The following is a 17,135-nucleotide window of genomic DNA, read 5'->3' as shown; positions in this document are numbered from 1 at the left end:
TGGCTGCATGCTGGCCGCAATATTGGATTGAAGTTCATTCTCTGTCCTCCGGAGTACACGCCAGCGCAAGGCAATATTGCCTTGCGCAGGCGTGTACTCCGGAGGACAAAGAATGATCTTCAATCCAATATTGCGGCCAGCATGCAGCCAGCGGGTAAGGAAAGGGTGAATCAAACACCTGAAAACCCCGCCCAAATGACCCAAAACTGGTCCCGCCCAATTCAGGTGACAGGTTCCCTTTAAGGGAGGCTTGTAGTTCCGTGACCGACGTATCTACATCCCTGAGGCCGTACGTCTGCAGATTCTCAAGTTGGTACATGACTCCAAGTTGGCTGGTCATAGGGGGGTACAGAAGACACAAGAATTCCTGAGCCGATTCTTCTGGTGGCCAACTTGCCTGATGGACACTAAAGACTATGTTCTTTCTTGCGAGGTATGTGCTCGTTATAAGACTCCTCGTGCTTCTACGGGTCTACTTCAACCACTACCAGTTCCATCTTGCCCATGGGGCTCAATTTCTATGGACTTCATTGTGGATCTTCCCACTTCTGGTGGTATGAATACAATCCTAGTGGTGGTTGATCGTCTGACTAAGGCTGCTCATTTTGTTCCTTGTGCCGGCCTCCCCTCGGCAAAAGAGACTGTGAACTTGGTGATTCAGAATGTTTTTCGCTTGCATGGGGTCCCAGGTGAAGTGATCTCTGACCGTGGAGTCCAATTCACTTCAAGATTCTGGAAGGGGTTTTGTGCTGCACTTAATATTAATGTTCGTCTTTCTTCTGCATATCACACTCAGACGAATGGTCAGAGCGAACCAATCAGACTTTGGAACAATATCTTCAATGCCACATTTGCCATCTTCAGGATGATTGGTTGGAGCTACTTCCTCTAGTGGAATTCTCCTACATCAATTCTCAGAATGCCTCCACTATGGTAACGCCCTTCTTTGCTAATCTAGGTTATCATCCGAGTATCATTCCTAGATCTACGATGGATGTTCCTGTTCCGGCAGTGGAGGAGAGGTTGACTGCTATGAGGGAGAATCTAGAAGTCCTTAAGGAATCTTTAACTTCAGCCCAGGAACGTTACAAGAAATCGTCTGATAGATTCCGGAAGCCAGCACCTATGTTTAAGGTAGGAGACTCTGTGTGGTTATCCACTAAGAATCTAAGACTGAATGTTCCCTCACAGAAACTGGGGCAGAAGTTCATCAGTCCTTTCAAGATCAGCGGTATCGTGAATTCTGTGGCCTGCCGTCTAAAGCTGCCAAGGACTATGAAGGTACATCCAGTATTTCATGTCTCTCTATTGAAACCTGTCTCTCCTAATAAATTCCAGGGACGCAGTGTGCCCCCTCCACAACCCGTACTGGTAGATGGGCAGGAACAATTCTTGGTGCAAGAGATCATTGATTCCAGGGTCCGCAGGAATCGACTTCAGTATCTAATATGATGGCAGGGTTATCCACCTTAGGAAGACTCTTGGGAACCTGTGGAAAACATCAATGCCCAACAGAAGATCTCTCGTTTTCATCAAAGATTCCCTGAGAAACCAGGTCCAGGATCGTCCTAAGGCCGCTTCTAAGGAGGGAGTAATGTCAGGACTCTGAACATTTTGATTACCTTTTGTGCATTACTGCCCTTTTCTAAGATGGCGTCTTTGGTCTCATGTGCACTGTGTCTTCCTGCTATATAACTCCACCCCAGCCTTTAGTCTGTGCTAGAGTATTCTGCCTTCCATCCAGCTCCTGATGACTCCCTGGCTTTGCACCTGCACCTGCTGTGAACCTGTGTGGAGATCCTGCTACTCAGCTCTGAGTTTCTGCTGCATACATCGGTTTCCAGTAATCCTCCATCTGGCTGCTTGTGTTTGTTTCCATCTGCATTTGCTGGACATGTAAGCTGTTGCTGCTCTGCTTAAACCTGAGACTTTTACCCAGGCCTCCCTGGTTGTGCTAAGATATAATTTGAACTGCCTTATAAGCATATCTATCTGTGTTTGGACTACCAAGGACTTATTTGTGTCAAGTATCCTCAAGAATAATTGTGCTTCATAGACTTTCTGAGTGATTGCATTTTCCTCTGAAGTTTCCTATAGACTGTTAAGCTGCGTTTAATATTTACACCAAGTGTTGTGGACTTGAGTTTCTCTCTGCACCTGTTTGAATCACCGTGTGATAATATAGACTTTACCACTTATAAAACTGTGTCCTGTAGTTGTCTTGTTCCATGCAAAGAGTCTCCTGAGTTATCCCTTATAATCATTACAGTTTGCTACAAACCCATGCTGGCTCTGGTTAATTACTGTATTCTTATCCAAGTACTTACATACATACTGTTTAATAATTTGTTCAAATATATTTCCTAGTATAGACGTAAGGCTCACTGGCCTGTAATTTCCTGGCTCCGTCTTCTTTTCTTTTTTTTTTTTTGACTATAGGGACATCATTTGTCCTTCTCCAATGTTATGGGACTTCTGCTTTCCAAGATTTTTCAAAGATTTTGGATAGTGATTCTGCAATTTCCTCTGCTAACTCTTTCAGTACCCTAGCATGTAATTCATCAGGACCAGGAGATTGAAATTAATTTAAATTAGCTAAGTGTTCCCTCTCCATCTCTCTGTTTATGGATAGAGAGGATTATTTTATTCCTTCGATGGCACCATGAAGATCGGTTAATGATATATTTGCTTTCTTAGAGAACACAGATGCAAAATAGGAATTTAAAACTCCGGCTTTCTCATCATCAGTTTTGACCACTTTACCCTTTTCATCCTGTAAAAATCCTATAACATCTTTGACTTTTCTTTTTCTTTTGCCATCCCTCCAAAATTCTTTTTCTGCTTTTGGTCTCCCTTGCAAGCCTTACTTCATTACTGGCTTTAGCTCTTCTAATGCTTGTCCTGCATTCCTTTCTCTTTCCATTTGTTATACATTTCTTTTTTCTGTTTTAACACGTGTTTAAGTTCTGTGTTCATCCACCCTGATCTCTTTAAATGCTTTCAATTTTTCCTTCTTTTCAGGTTGGTTACCGATTGTGCGGTAAGAGTTTCATTGAGCAAAATCTCCCATCCTTCTTGGACATTTCTGTACTTTAGAACATCCAGCCATTGGACCTTTCCTACCCTCTTTCTGAGTCCATTAAATTCTACCTTTCTGAAGTCCATCCTTAAAGTCTCAGTCCACGCTAGTCTTCCTCCTCTTGTAATGCAGATATAGCTACTCTGGTCTAAACATTTCTCCGCTCTACCAATGTTAGTGTTTTACCCAGATATTCCTCCCACTTGAGCATATAAGAGTGTCTTGTTAAGGAATCTGTGTCTGGAGTCTGTAGAATAGTGGATGGAAATTGTTCTTGTATAGAGTGGAGTACGAGCTTGTGAGATTGATTCCTAGGTATTTGAGCGAGTGGTATTTAAAGTTACACTGGAGATGATCTAGATGAAAGTCATTTATGTTAATTGGGAGGGCTTCAGTTTTAGTTGCATTCGTTTTATTCCAATAATTGGCCAAATTGAAAGAGCAGTGATTGGAGAATGGAGGTTGGAGAGCAATGTATGAGGTTTTGTGAGTGTTAGGAGGCTATCATTGGCAAAAAGGGATCATTTGAATTCTTTGTCTTTAATCCGAATTCCTCTAATATCTGGTGATGCTCTGATAGCAGCAACCAAAGGTTCAATGCAAAGGACGAAAAGTAGGGGGGAAAGCGGCCACCCCTGTCTGGTGCTGTTTTTAATCTTAGCTGGTTTAGAGGAGCTATGAGGAAGATATATTGCAGCTGAGAGACTAGAGTATAATCCCTCAACAGTTTTTGAAAAAGGACCCTTTATGCTGTATATCCTAGGGGCTTTAACCATATGGGTCCATCTAAGGCAATCAAACGCCTTCTCGGCATCCAAACATATGAGAAGAGTAGGTTCTCCAGATTTGTTTTTTACTATTTCTATGAGATCAACTGCCCTTCTGGTGTTGGGGCCACCTTGTCTAAAAGGGACAAATCCCACCTGGTCTTTGTGGATCATATAAGGTAACCATTGATTCAGATGTATTGTTAAAATTTTTGTAAATATTTTAACATCTGTATTGAGACGGGCAATCAGTCTATAGTTTTTGCAGTTTAGTCTATCCTTGCCTGGTTTGGGAATCAATGTTATAAATGAGTGTAGCATGGAGTAAGGAATCGGGGCTCCCTTTAGAAATAGAGATGTTTTTAAGGTGCAGGTGACATAAGCAAGGGAGTGATCAGATATAGGGAGCAAAAGAAAAAGCAGTAAAATATAAACCCCAAGACAGCGATAATACTGGTTGAGAGTTAAGGAAGAACCATATAGAAATGGAAATATCGGGTTTAGGTAGGTTATGCGTGGGTGAAAACACAGATGTTTTGGCAAATTCAGTTTTAGATAGAGGGAGGGCATAATGTTAGAAACAGCAGACGGACAATCACTGGTATTTTGTAAAAATGCGGAGGGTGATGTCTGCATAACATGTGTATAATTGGGAGTCTTCAGCAAAGAGATGGTACTGAAAACCAAATCTACTGATGGTTTGTCCTTTAGAGGTGGTGTATATAGTGAAGAAGAGGGGGTCTAGGACTGAATCCTGAGGAACCTCGACAGTAAGGGGAAGAGGACAGGAAGAGGAGCCACCAAAAAATACAGTGAAGGAGCGGTTAGAGAGTTACGAGGAGAACCAATAACTTGACCACCAAAATATTGCTCTTTCAGCATAATTTTGTGATGCAAAGACATTGCTCTAATCGAGCTGTAATACTTATTGATCTGATCCCTTTGGTGAAGAAATGGATTTTGTTGTTCTTTAATCGCAATTTGAATTTTTATGCCTTAGATTTTGGTGCACAGGGGCCGGACTGTGTATTGACTCTTCTCCTCCCTGTCTGTGAGTCCCCGGCCGTCCACCTGCCTCCGAATACTTCTCAGATGTCAGAGGAGGCAGGTCGTTCACAGATCGGAGGCAGGCGGAGGGGCCGGTGAATCACAAACAGGTAAAAGACCCAGTGCATAGTCCAGCCCCTGTGCACCGAAATCTAATTAGAAATCTTCAAAAGTGGATTTATTCATCAAATGTATCAACTTTTTTTTAGAAAGTTTGGCCAAACCCGAACATCCATCCCTACTCTTTATATGAGCCAGATCAGATTCCCCCGGAACTGAACTCAGAACAGAGAAATGGGGCTGCAAGGCCAAAACTGGATGTTCCAAAGGGAAAACATAATAATATACACACGGCTCCGCCCTGTACACACACAGCTTCACTCTGCACACATCGTACACACACAGCTCTACTCCATACGCATCATACACACACGGCTCCGCTCCGCACACATTACACCCGCATAGCTCCACTGCATACATGTCGTACACACAACGCTCCGACCCGTACACACATGGCTTCACTCCGCACACATTACACCCGCATAGCCCCACTACATACATGTCGTACACACAACGCTCCGACCGTACACACAGGGCTTCACTCCGCATACATCGTCCACACAATGCTTCGATCTGCACACATCGGTCACACGCGGCTCCGCTCCCTACGCATTATACACACACTGGTTCACTCCGCACACATCACATACACACGGCTCTGCTCTGTACATCATACACACACTCCTACATTCTGTACACATACGGCTTCGCTCTGTGCACCCCATACACACACGGCTCCGCTCCGTACACCCCGTACACACACGGCTCCGCTCCATACACCTCGCACACACAAGGCTCCGCTCCGTACACCTCGTACACACACGGCTCTGCTCCGTACACCCCGTACACACACGGCTCTGCTCAGTACACACACGGCTCCGCTCCATACACCTTGCACACACAAGGCTCCGCTCCGTACACCCCGTACACACACGGCTCCGCTCCATACACCCCGTACACACACGGCTCTGCTCCGTACACCTCGTACACACACGGCTCTGCTCCGTACACCCCGTACACACACGGCTCCGCTCCATACACCTTGCACACACAAGGCTCCGCTCCGTACACCTCGTACACACACGGCTCCGCTCCGTACACCCCGTACACACACGGCTCTGCTCCGTACACCCCGTACACACACGGTTCCGCTCCGTACACCTCGTACACACACGGCTCCGCTCCATATACTTCGTACACACACGGCTCCGCTCCATACACCTCGTACACACACGGCTCTGCTCCGTACACCCCGTACACACACGGCTCTGCTCCGTACACACACGGCTCCGCTCCGTACACCTCGTACACACACGGCTCCTCTCCGTACACCCCATACACACACGGCTCTGCTACATCCACCCTGTAAACCCCTCCTGACCCCACACATAAACTTCCCCTCATCCAGCACCATGACAACCAGCACAGCAGAGTCCTGCATACACTGAGGCCCCTGATCATGTGACCCCTGACTCCTCCCCTCCTGTGACCTCATCACAGGTCCTGTGCACACAGAACAGCCATATATGTGGTGTGCGGCTCTGCAGGTGGAGGTAGGTGCTGGAGATTCCCCATTACTGGGCGGGGTGGACATTAACCCCTTGAGTAGTGAGACTATTTCGGTGTCTTTTAATGCCATTTTCTGAGAATCATATCTTTTGGTTTCCTTGTCATATGATACAAACAACTCCACTATGAAAAACAGGAAACATAGTTTGGTGTCCACTTCTTGACCTCACCCACAGTATAATGCTCCCCCAGTACCGCCACCCCCCCACCCCCCCACAATATGGCACCACGCACCCACCGGCTAAGGCTACGTTCACATTTGCGTTGTGCGCCGCAGCGTCGGCGCCGCAACGCACAACGCAAATAAAAACGCAGCAAAACGCATGCACAACGCTGCGTTTTGCGCCGCATGCGTCGTTTTTTTCATTGAATTTGGACGCAGCAAAAATGCAACTTGCTGCGTCCTCTGCGCACCGACGCGGGCGCCGCAGCGACGCATGCGGCGCAAAACGCAAGTGCGCCGCATGTCCATGCGCCCCCATGTTAAATATAGGGGCGCATGACGCATGCAGCGCCGCTGCGGCGCCCGACGCTGCGGCGAGGACCGCAAATGTGAACGTAGCCTAATACAGTGAGGAAAATATTTGCCAATTTTGCTAGTTTTCCTACCTACAAAGAATGGAGAGGTCTGTAAATTTTATCTGTGAGAGATAGAATCTAAAAGTAAAAATTAGAAATTCACATTATGATTTTTACATAACTACGGTAATTTGAATTGCATGAAATAAGGATTTGATACAATAAACAGAACTTAATGTTTGGTACAGAAACCTTTGTTTGCAATTACAGAGATCACGTTTCCTGTAGTTCTTGACCAAGTTTGCACAGAATGCAGCAAGGATTTTGGCCCACTCCTCCATACCGATCTTCTCCAGATTGTTCAGGTTTCGGGGCTGTTGATGGGTATCATTGCGTTTCAGCTCCCTCCAAAGATTTTCTATTGGGTTCAGGCCTGGAGACTGACTACGCCACTCGAGGACCTTGAAATATTTCTTACAGAGCCACTCCTTAGTTGTCTTGGCTGTTTCTTTGTGTTCATTGTGATGCTGGAAGACCCAGCCATGACCATTACTGAGGGAAGGAGGTTGTTGGCCAAAATCTTGCGATACATGACCCCATTCATCCTCTCTTCAATACAGTGCAGTCGTCATGTCCCTTTTGTGTGATGTTTTCCCCACCATGCTTTACTGTTGGGATGGTGTTCTTTAGGTTGTGCTCATCCGTCTTCCTCCTCCAAGGACAGCGAGTGGAGTTGATAACGAAAAGTGTTATTTTGGTCTCATCTGACTAGATGACCTTCTGCCTCCTCTGGGTCATCCAAATAGTCATTGGTGACCTTCATATGTGCTGGCTTGAGCAGGGGTGACCTTTGGTGCCCTGTAGGATTTTAACCCATAACAGTGTAGTGTGTTACTAATGGTAATGTTTGAGACTGTGCTCCCAGCTCTATACAGGTCATTGACCAGGTCCCTTCACGTGTAGTTCTGGGCTGAATCCTGACCTCTCTCAGAATAATGCCTTATCTCGAAAGGTGAGATCTTGCATGGAGCCCCAGACCCAGGAAGATTGATAGTCATCTTGTGTTCCTTCTGTTTTCTAATAATTGTGCCAATGGTTCTTGCCTTCTCGCCAAGCTGCTTGCCTATTGTCCTATAGCCCATCCCAGCATCATGCAGGTCTACAATTTTTTCCCTGGTGTCTTTAGACAGCTCTTTGCTCTTGGCCATGGTGAAGAGGTTAGAGTGTTATTGAGTGTGTGGACAGGTGTCTTTCATACAGATAATGAGTTCAAACAGGTGCAATTAATACAGGTAATGAGTAAAGAGTAGGAGGGCTTTTTAAAGAAAAACGAACAGGTCTGTGCCAGAATTCTTGCTGGTCGGTAGGTGATCAAATACTTGGTTTATGCAATAAAATGCAATTTAAGTATTTGAAAATAATACAATGTGATTTTCTGTGTTTTATTTTTAGATTCTGTCTCTCACAGTTGAAGTGTACCTATGATAAAAATTACAGACCTCTCCATTCTTTGTAGGTGGGAAAACTTGCAAATTCAGCAGTGTATCAAATACTTATTTTCTCCACTGTAAATAAATTCTCCCACCCCCATTCCTGATGCAGATGCAGATGACCCCGGGACATAGCATCGACTTTATGGATCAGTTTTCCAAGTCTGGAAATGTGGATCCGGGACAGTCGGCAACTATGCTACAGATCAGGGATGGTGAACTTTTTTCTGTCAAGGCCCATATGTTAACTTATAACGTCATTCGCAGACAATGCAAAATTATTAACTTAAAAACTACTGTGCTCTATTTGGTCACTCAAGTAATTATCTCACTTCTAATTTGATAGCTGGAACTGCTTCTCTTTGGTGAGACATTGTCACTGTGTGACCCGACCCAACGGGTGGTCGGTCAAGGGATGGCACAACTCAAAAACAACGGAATGGAAAAGGTGAGAGAAAGGCCCTACCCATAGGGAATGGGGGATGGTCACCACCTGAGCTCAAACCTGAACCTGTCCCTGCACTCCCCTAACGCACTATGCAGGTCCTTCCCCCCCCCCCCCCCCTGCCGCCATCAGGATACCTTATCCCTAGTAGTCACCTATTATTGCCCTGTCTAGTGCACTGGCCGGCAAGGAGCACTAGCGTCACCTCTGCAGATAATACACACAGGGGGAAGTGACACACCAAAGGGACAGGGTAAAAAAAACACACTTAGCTTATGAACACCGCTGCTAAGCTCCACACCACAGATAACAGTAGCAACTGGACTCCAATCACCAGACGTAGCTGACACCAAAGCGCTGCTCCTGCTAGGCTGGTCTCCAGAAAGGAACTGTATCACCAACAGTTAGCTCATGCATCAGGTGACCTTTTAAAGGATGGTGGGAGTGGTCACCACCTGCATCTGCTGACCCAGCAGCACTGCAGTAACATCAGATAGCCAGCGGGGAAAAACTGACATTAACCCCCAATAGTCCAAAAGGAAAAAAGTTTTAAACTGAGTGGAACTAGAGCTGCCACAAATCCAAAAATGGATCGTGACAGACATGTGATGTTAGGTAGTTTTCATGATGTTGCTACTTTTAACTGATTTTCTTGGTCTATGTTGGACTAGAGCGCAGCTGATTCTTTGTGATGATAAGTTTTGTAAAGAACTGATCACAGCAGTAAGATTTATATTTCAATGCGAGTCTCCTCACAGTTGGAAATTCATCACTACTAATGTAATGTTTATAGAATTCAAGCATTTAGAGGTTTGCATCCCATAAGACACTGAGACAGCTGCATACATCACATAGGAGACACTGAGACTGCTGTGTACATCGCATAGGAGACACAGACTGCTGTGTATATTACATAGAATACACATACTGCTGTATACATCACATAGGAGACACACAGACTGCTATGTATACATCACATAAGAGACACTGAAACTGCTTTATGTACATTACATATGAGAAATCAAGCCTGCTGTGTACATCACATAGGAGACAGTGTGACTGCTGTTTATAAATCACATGGGAGTCAGACTGCTGCATACATCACAAAGGAGACAGTGAGATTGGGCTGTATATATACATCTCATAGTATACACCACAACTAATGTACACATCACATAGAAGAAAGTGAGACGGCTGCATATATCACACAGGAGACACCGAGACTGCTGTATACACATCACATAGTATACACTGTGGCTGCTGTAGACATCACATAGGAGACACTGAGACTGCGGATACATTACATAAGAGATAATACTAAGACTGTGCTGTATATACTGTACATTACACTTTTGCAAGTGTAACAGGATGAAATGGACCATATATTTTGTTGTGCAATTTCTCCTGAGTACGCCGATACCCCATATGTCGGGGAAAACTACTGTTTGGGCGCACGGCAGGGCTTTGAAGGGAAGGAGCGCCATTTGACTTTTTGAATGCAAAATTTGATGGAATGATTAGCGGACGCCATGTCGCGTTTGAAGAGCCCCTGATGTGCCTAAACAGTGGAATTCCCTTACAAGTGACACCATTTTAGAAACTAGACTCCTTTGGGAACTTATCTAGATGAGTATTGAGCACCTTGAACCTCCAGGTGCTTCACAGAAGTTTATAACGTTGAGCCGTGAAAATTAAAAAAATCAAATTTTTCCCGCAAAAATCATTTTTAGCTACAAATTTTTTATTTTCACAAAGACAAAAGGAGAAAATGAGCCCCAAAGTTTGTTGTTCATTTTCTCCTGAGTTCACCGATACCCCATATGTGGTCAAAAACTACTTTTGAGGCACAGTTGTTAAGCTCACAAGGGAAGTAGCGCCATACTACAGTGCAGATTTTGCTGCAATTGTTTGAGGGTGCCATGTTACATTGACAGAGCCACTGAGGTGCCAGAACAGTAGAACCCCCCCATAGGTGACCCCTTTTTACCAATTAAACCTCTGTGTTTTCATCTAGGGGTGCAGTGATTATATTGACACCACAGGTGTGTCACAAACTTTTATACCATTGGGAAGTGAAGAAAAAATAATTTACATTTTTACCACTAAGATTGTGTGTTAGCCCCAAGTTTTACATTTTCACACTAAGAAACGGTAAACATGGCACCAAAATTTGTCCCACAATCTCTGCTGAATGTAGAAATACCCCATATGTGTCTGTACAGTACTACTTTGCCATACGGAGAGACTCGGGAGGGACAGAGCGCTATTAGCCTCCTGGAATGCAGATTTTCCTTGACTAGTTTGTGGATTCCATATAAAGAGCCCCTAAGTGCTAGAAAAGCATAATCCCCCCTCAAGTGACCCCATTTTGGAAATTATAACCCTTTGGGAATTTATCTACAAATGTAGTGATGATTTTGACTCCATGGGTGTTTTCCAGAAACAGGCAGCAGTGGATGTTGCTGAGTGGAAATTGCGAACTGCCATTGTAGTGACCAGTACGTTGCAGTCACCAGTACATTATGCTCATGCTTCCGGAGACAGGCACCTGTAAATTAGGCGGGCTCTCATCACTACAGAAATGCCAAACATGTGGGCGCTAAATGTGGTTTAGGCATACTGGGGCTCAGAAGGGAGGGGGCATTTGGATTTGGGAGCACAGAATTTGCTGAATTTCTTTTGGCGAGTGAGGAGCCATTTTGCTTTTCCAGAGCCTTAGTGCTAACAGTAACGTGCAAGCCCCCTATATTTCCGTTAACACATGTTGGATCTGAGTGGGGACTTGCTTTTTTTCGGTCTGAGTGGAAGCTTTTATTGGGAACATTTTACATAACGTTTGGGATCACAGGTATCCGGCACTCTACGCTGACCACTTACTTTGGGGTTTCTATCTAAATCTCTGAGTGACGTGATTCAGATGAAAGCCCCGAGGGATCCATTCACTATAGTGAGGCAGCAGATTTACTGTGGACTCCATCTGGTCTCTGTTCCTCAGTTTCCTTTGTTTTTCAGAAGTGCACAAAACTGCGGCCAAGGTCAGTATGATTACAGCAATACCTCATTTATATAATTTTTTTTATTTTGGTGCTTTTATATAATGAAAACCATTTGTTAGAAAAAATAATTATTTTTGCATCACTTTATTCTGAGCGCTATAACTTTATTTTTCTGCTGATGGAGCTGTTTGGCATTTTATTTTTTGCAGGACAAGATGATATTTTCAGCGGTACCATTTTTATTTACATCTGTCTTTTTTTTATCACGTTTTATTACACATTTTTTGTTCGGCAGTATGATGATAAAGTATTGTTTTTTTACCTTGTTATTTTTTTTTTTTATGGTGTTCACTGAAGGGGTTAACTAGTGGGACAATTTTATAGCGTGGATCGTTACAGACGCGGCGAAACCAAATATATGTACTTTTTTGTTTTTTTTTAAATACATAAATGTATTTATTGGTAAAATATTTATTTTATTTTTCTTTATTTGCGGATTTTTATTTTAAATATTTTTACACATTATAATATATATATTTTTTACTTTACTACATTGCCCCAGTATGGGACATTACTATATAATGTCAGATCGCTGGTCTCCATTTTTCATGATCTCGGGTTGGGTGAGGGTTTATTTTTTGTGCACCGAGCTGATGTTTTTAATGATACCATTTTGGTGTAGATATGATCGTCTGATCGCCCGTTATTGTATTTTAATGCAATGTTGTGGTGACAAAAAAAACGTAATTCTGGCGTTTTGACTTTTTTTATTGGTATGCCATTTAGCGATCAGGTTAATCCTTTTTTTTATTGATAGATCGGGCGATTCTGAACGCGGCGATACCAAATATGTGTATGTTTGATTTATTTTTTATTGTTTTATTTTGAATGGGGCGAAAGGGGGGTGATTTGAACCTTTATTTATTTTTTATATTTTTAAAACATTTTTGTTTTTTTCTTTTGGCATCCGTCAATAGTCTCCATGGGAGACTAGAAGCTGCCACAACCTGATCAGTTCTGCGCCATCAGGCGATGATCAGATCACCTGTATGTAGCAGAATTACTCATTTCCTATGAGCGCCGACCACCGGGCGGCACTCACAGTAAGCCGGCAGTGACAACCATAGAGGTCTCCAGGAGACCTCTGGTTGTCATGCCAACCCATCGGTGACCCGCGATGAAGTGACGGGGGCCTCCGATGGGCGTATTTTCGTCACGATTGCCAGAAGCGCATGTTAAATGCTGCTGTTGGCGTTTGACAGTGGCATTTAACGGGTTAATTGCCACGGCTGGATCACGATTCCACCTGCGGCTCTTCCAGGCACATGTTAGCTGTTCAAAACAGCTGACATGTGCCGGGAAAGTTGTGGGCTCACCGCCTGAGCCCATATCAAAGGGAGGGTGTCCGATATTGGCATACATTTACGCCCGATGTTGGAAAGGGGTTAAGCACCAGGATTATCAGCCGTGTGAAACCACAGAAATGTTATATCATCCCGAATTATGGGTATATTATAGTTATGTTTGCTGTGTCTAGGATGGTGAAAGTGTGCTCAGAAATACGGTGGTCATATTATTCCACATGATTCCTTTGGGAATATATTACATAAATTAGAATCATGTCTTGACGCCATCTTTTTGTACATAAAATTACCTATCCTCCTCTCACCTGACCAGTTGGAGAGATGATGGTTGAGGATTAGACTCTTTAGGGTATGTGAACTTAATATCTTTTTCAGGCACATTCGAAGCTGGACACTGCTTCAAAAACCTATGAGAATTTTATTTTGTGATATGCATTTTTTCTGAAAAAAAGAAAAAAAAATTTGGTAAAGACAATTTTTTAATCCGGCAAAATGGCATGTATTGGATCACGCCATTTTAAAACAATTTTTTCTTCAGAATAAATGTATATCACTAAAATAATTTAATGCATATTATAGATGCGATCATGCTGCAGAGCATGCGCCGCCTGCCTGCTGAATGTGAATTTTTTTTCAATAAATATTGTATTCAGTATGTAACATAGGGAGCATAAGCCATACAGATGAATATATAAGCAGAGCACCACATAAAGACCCCCCTACAGGACGCCCCGAAGCACGAGAATCTCATTAACTGAAAACTACAAAGATTAAACAAGAACCACAAGACGGATTTCATCAGCCAAGGTATCATTTTAATCAGTATAACGGCGCCAACCTGACACTGTCTGTAGGTTACTGTGCACAATCATGCTGACAGAGTCCCTTTAACTCTAAAATTAAATAAGTTGTTCCTTTGTGCTTTGTACCCACAACCTCGAAGAGGGAAAGTACAGAGAGTACCTATCAGGTGCTTTGGAAAGGTAGGTGTGCATGTATACTAGTGTATCTCCGAGGGCAGGACTTGCTGACCTGTGAAAATGGTGAATTTCGGATGCAAGGGGTGTGGTGTGGACGAGTGAGTGTGAGAAGCGGAGTCCAATTTAAAGTCATGACAGCAGAGAGTGGGCAGTGTTTGTTACATTCTAGTGTATATGATCAGAAAATATAACACATCTTTATATACCATATTTTGAGGACCATAAGACACACCTCAAATTTTGGGGAAGAAAATAGGGCAAAAATGTTTTTGTATAAAATCGTGGTCCGTCTTATAGTCAAAATTTAGGGTAGCTTACCAGGGAGGTGGTGGTGAAGGGTCACAGAAGGCAGGCTCACTGCTGCAGGAGGCTGGTGGTGGCAGGAGTGGGGCTAACCTGCAGGCCCTGGGCCGGGAGGAGGGCGAGCCCTGGCGGTGTGAGGCTGCAGGTCCCTGGCTTCCAGAAAATGTTGGCGGTGAGTGGAGTCCCACCTCGTCCCATTGATTTCTTGGCGGTGGGTTTCAGGAAAATGGCGGCCAAAGGCGACACATGAGCAGATTGAAATCAAATTTTCCCCAGTTTTTTTTTTTTGGGGGGGGGAGTGTGTTTTATAGTCCGAAAAATACAGTATATTTACCTTATCTAAAGTAATTGTATTATTACATGGGATCTTTATGATGTTAAATAGGCCTCATCTTCTTCCCATTCAGGTCTCTACAGTATCGGATCCTCTTAGTGGAGATCTTCTATATAAAAGAATTTTCCTGATTGATCCATCAAGGATGGAAATAAATGGGGACAAGATGGCGGAGAAGATGCTACGCCTCACCCTAGAGATCCTCTTCTGGCTTACTGGAGAGGTGAGAGGTTCTGATGATGTCACATTACATCATTCTTATCTATGGGAATAACAAATGGACAGAACTGGAGAGGTGAGGACTCTGGAAATGTCTGTAGTGAGATTTATTAATGTGTCTCTCCATAACCAGAATTACACCGTAGTGAAGAAGACCTCTAGTGAGCGCTGTCAGGACCCTGTGTCTGAGGGATGGGGAAGACACCTGAGCCCAATCACGGGACCTCCACCTCACCCCCTGATACATGAGGACATCAATGACCAGAAGATCCTAGAACTCACCTACAAGATGATTGAGCTGCTGACTGGAGAGGTGACACTGCTGGGAATGCTGGGACATTATACAGTAATGCTATTAAGGGATCGGGGGGATGACGGTGTCATTGTATGTGTCAGGTTCCTATAAGGTGTCAGGATCTCGCCGTCTATTTCTCCATGGAGGAGTGGGAGTATTTAGAAGGACACAAAGATCTGTACAAGGACGTCATGATGGAGGTTTCCCAGCCTCTTAAATCACCAGGTAATAGACTGGACTAAATACACCCAATCTATAATTATCTGTATGTAGAGAAGGAATTCAGTCCCTGTATGTGTTTCCTCCAGATCTATCCAGTAAGAGGACAACACCAGAGAGATGTCCCCGTCTTCTTCTTCCACAGGACTGTAAACAAGAAGATCTTGATGTTCCTCGGGATCATCAGGTAGATGGAGAGAAGGTGTCATGAGATCTCCCTTATGATGTGTAGATGGCTGTGAAGGTCTTGTGCTCAGTCTTGTTTTATCCACCAATATTATATGTTTTATACTTGTGTAATGGAGATGGCAGAATTAGAGCTGATCATTGATGTGATTTCTCCATCTTTCTGTGAGTGTGTATAGGTGTAAGTTATGTGTATAAGAGGGTGCATACTCATGAATGTATATTGTGATTTGTTGCCTCATTTGGATGTTATTCGGTGGTTTGACACTGAGCACCTCATTAGCATCTTTGAATCCTGTCCATGGTCAGACGGGCCAAGGGCATATGGATGGGATAGTACGTTAGATGTCAGAAAGGGGTGTTAATATCTGATTGGATGAAGCCGATCAGGTGATGTGTATTTGTGCAATGAGGAAGGTCTAAGAATACAATGCCTTTATCATATGCAGAATTATTAGCTTGTTTTCCTCAGTCAAAATGGGCCAAAAAAAGAGATTTAACGGACTGTGAAAAGTGAAAATTGTTACAAGTTTTACAGAGGACGCAGCTCCCAAAATTGCTCAGTTATTGGGGTGTGATAAAAAACATAAAATTTTTTGATTTAAATAGTCAATATAGTTGCAAAAAACATGTTGCAAAAAAAAGTTGCACGTTCACGACCAAAGATTTGAGAAGAATCAGATGTGAAGAGACCAGGAGCCATTATTCTCCAGTGCTGTAATAGTCCAGAGCTGCAGCCTCCCTGGAGGCCAGAAGTACAAGGTGTTCAGTGCTCAGGGATACGACCGAGGCTAGGAGGCAGAAACCTGACCACCACTGAGCAAGACACAGAAGTACAAGGTGTTCAGTGCTCAGGGATACGACCGAGGCTAGGAGGCAGAAACCTGACCACCACTGAGCAAGACACAGAAGTACAAGGTGTTCAGTGCTCAGGGATACGACCGAGGCTAGGAGGCAGCAACCTGACCACCACTGAGCGAGACACAGAAGTACAAGGTTTTCAGTGCTCATGACACAGCCGAGGTGAGGAGGCTGAGCCCGACCACCACTGAGCAAGACACAGAAGTACAAGATGTTCAGTGCTCAGGTATGCGACCAAGGTGAGGAGGCAGAAACCTGACCACCACTGAGCAAGACACAGAAGTACAAGGTGTTCAGTGCTCAGGGATACGACCGAGGCGAGGAGGCAGCAACCTGACCACCACTGAGCAAGACACAGAAGGACAAGGTTTTCAGTGCTCATGACACACCCGAGGTGAGGAG

At 44.0% G+C, this 17,135-nt stretch overlaps 1 protein-coding gene across 1 annotated transcript in view; it reads left to right on the top strand.

Annotated features, from left to right (window-relative positions):
• The first annotated feature begins 6,476 nt into the window (after positions 1-6,476).
• Positions 6,477-17,135, top strand: part of LOC143768189 (uncharacterized) — a 207,945-nt gene continuing 197,286 nt past the window's right edge. The window contains exons 1-6 of the mRNA XM_077256879.1: positions 6,477-6,506; positions 8,878-8,979; positions 15,027-15,176; positions 15,306-15,485; positions 15,569-15,692; positions 15,776-15,873. Of these exons, the coding sequence (XP_077112994.1) occupies positions 6,480-6,506; positions 8,878-8,979; positions 15,027-15,176; positions 15,306-15,485; positions 15,569-15,692; positions 15,776-15,873 (681 nt within the window). The 5' untranslated portion in view covers positions 6,477-6,479. The remainder of the gene's footprint in view (positions 6,507-8,877; positions 8,980-15,026; positions 15,177-15,305; positions 15,486-15,568; positions 15,693-15,775; positions 15,874-17,135) is intronic.

The sequence above is a fragment of the Ranitomeya variabilis genome, chromosome 4 (genome assembly GCF_051348905.1).
Source record: "Ranitomeya variabilis isolate aRanVar5 chromosome 4, aRanVar5.hap1, whole genome shotgun sequence".
Lineage (NCBI taxonomy): Eukaryota > Metazoa > Chordata > Amphibia > Anura > Dendrobatidae > Ranitomeya > Ranitomeya variabilis.
Note: the sequence above shows the minus strand (reverse complement) of the source record. Positions and strands in the feature narration are given on the sequence as shown.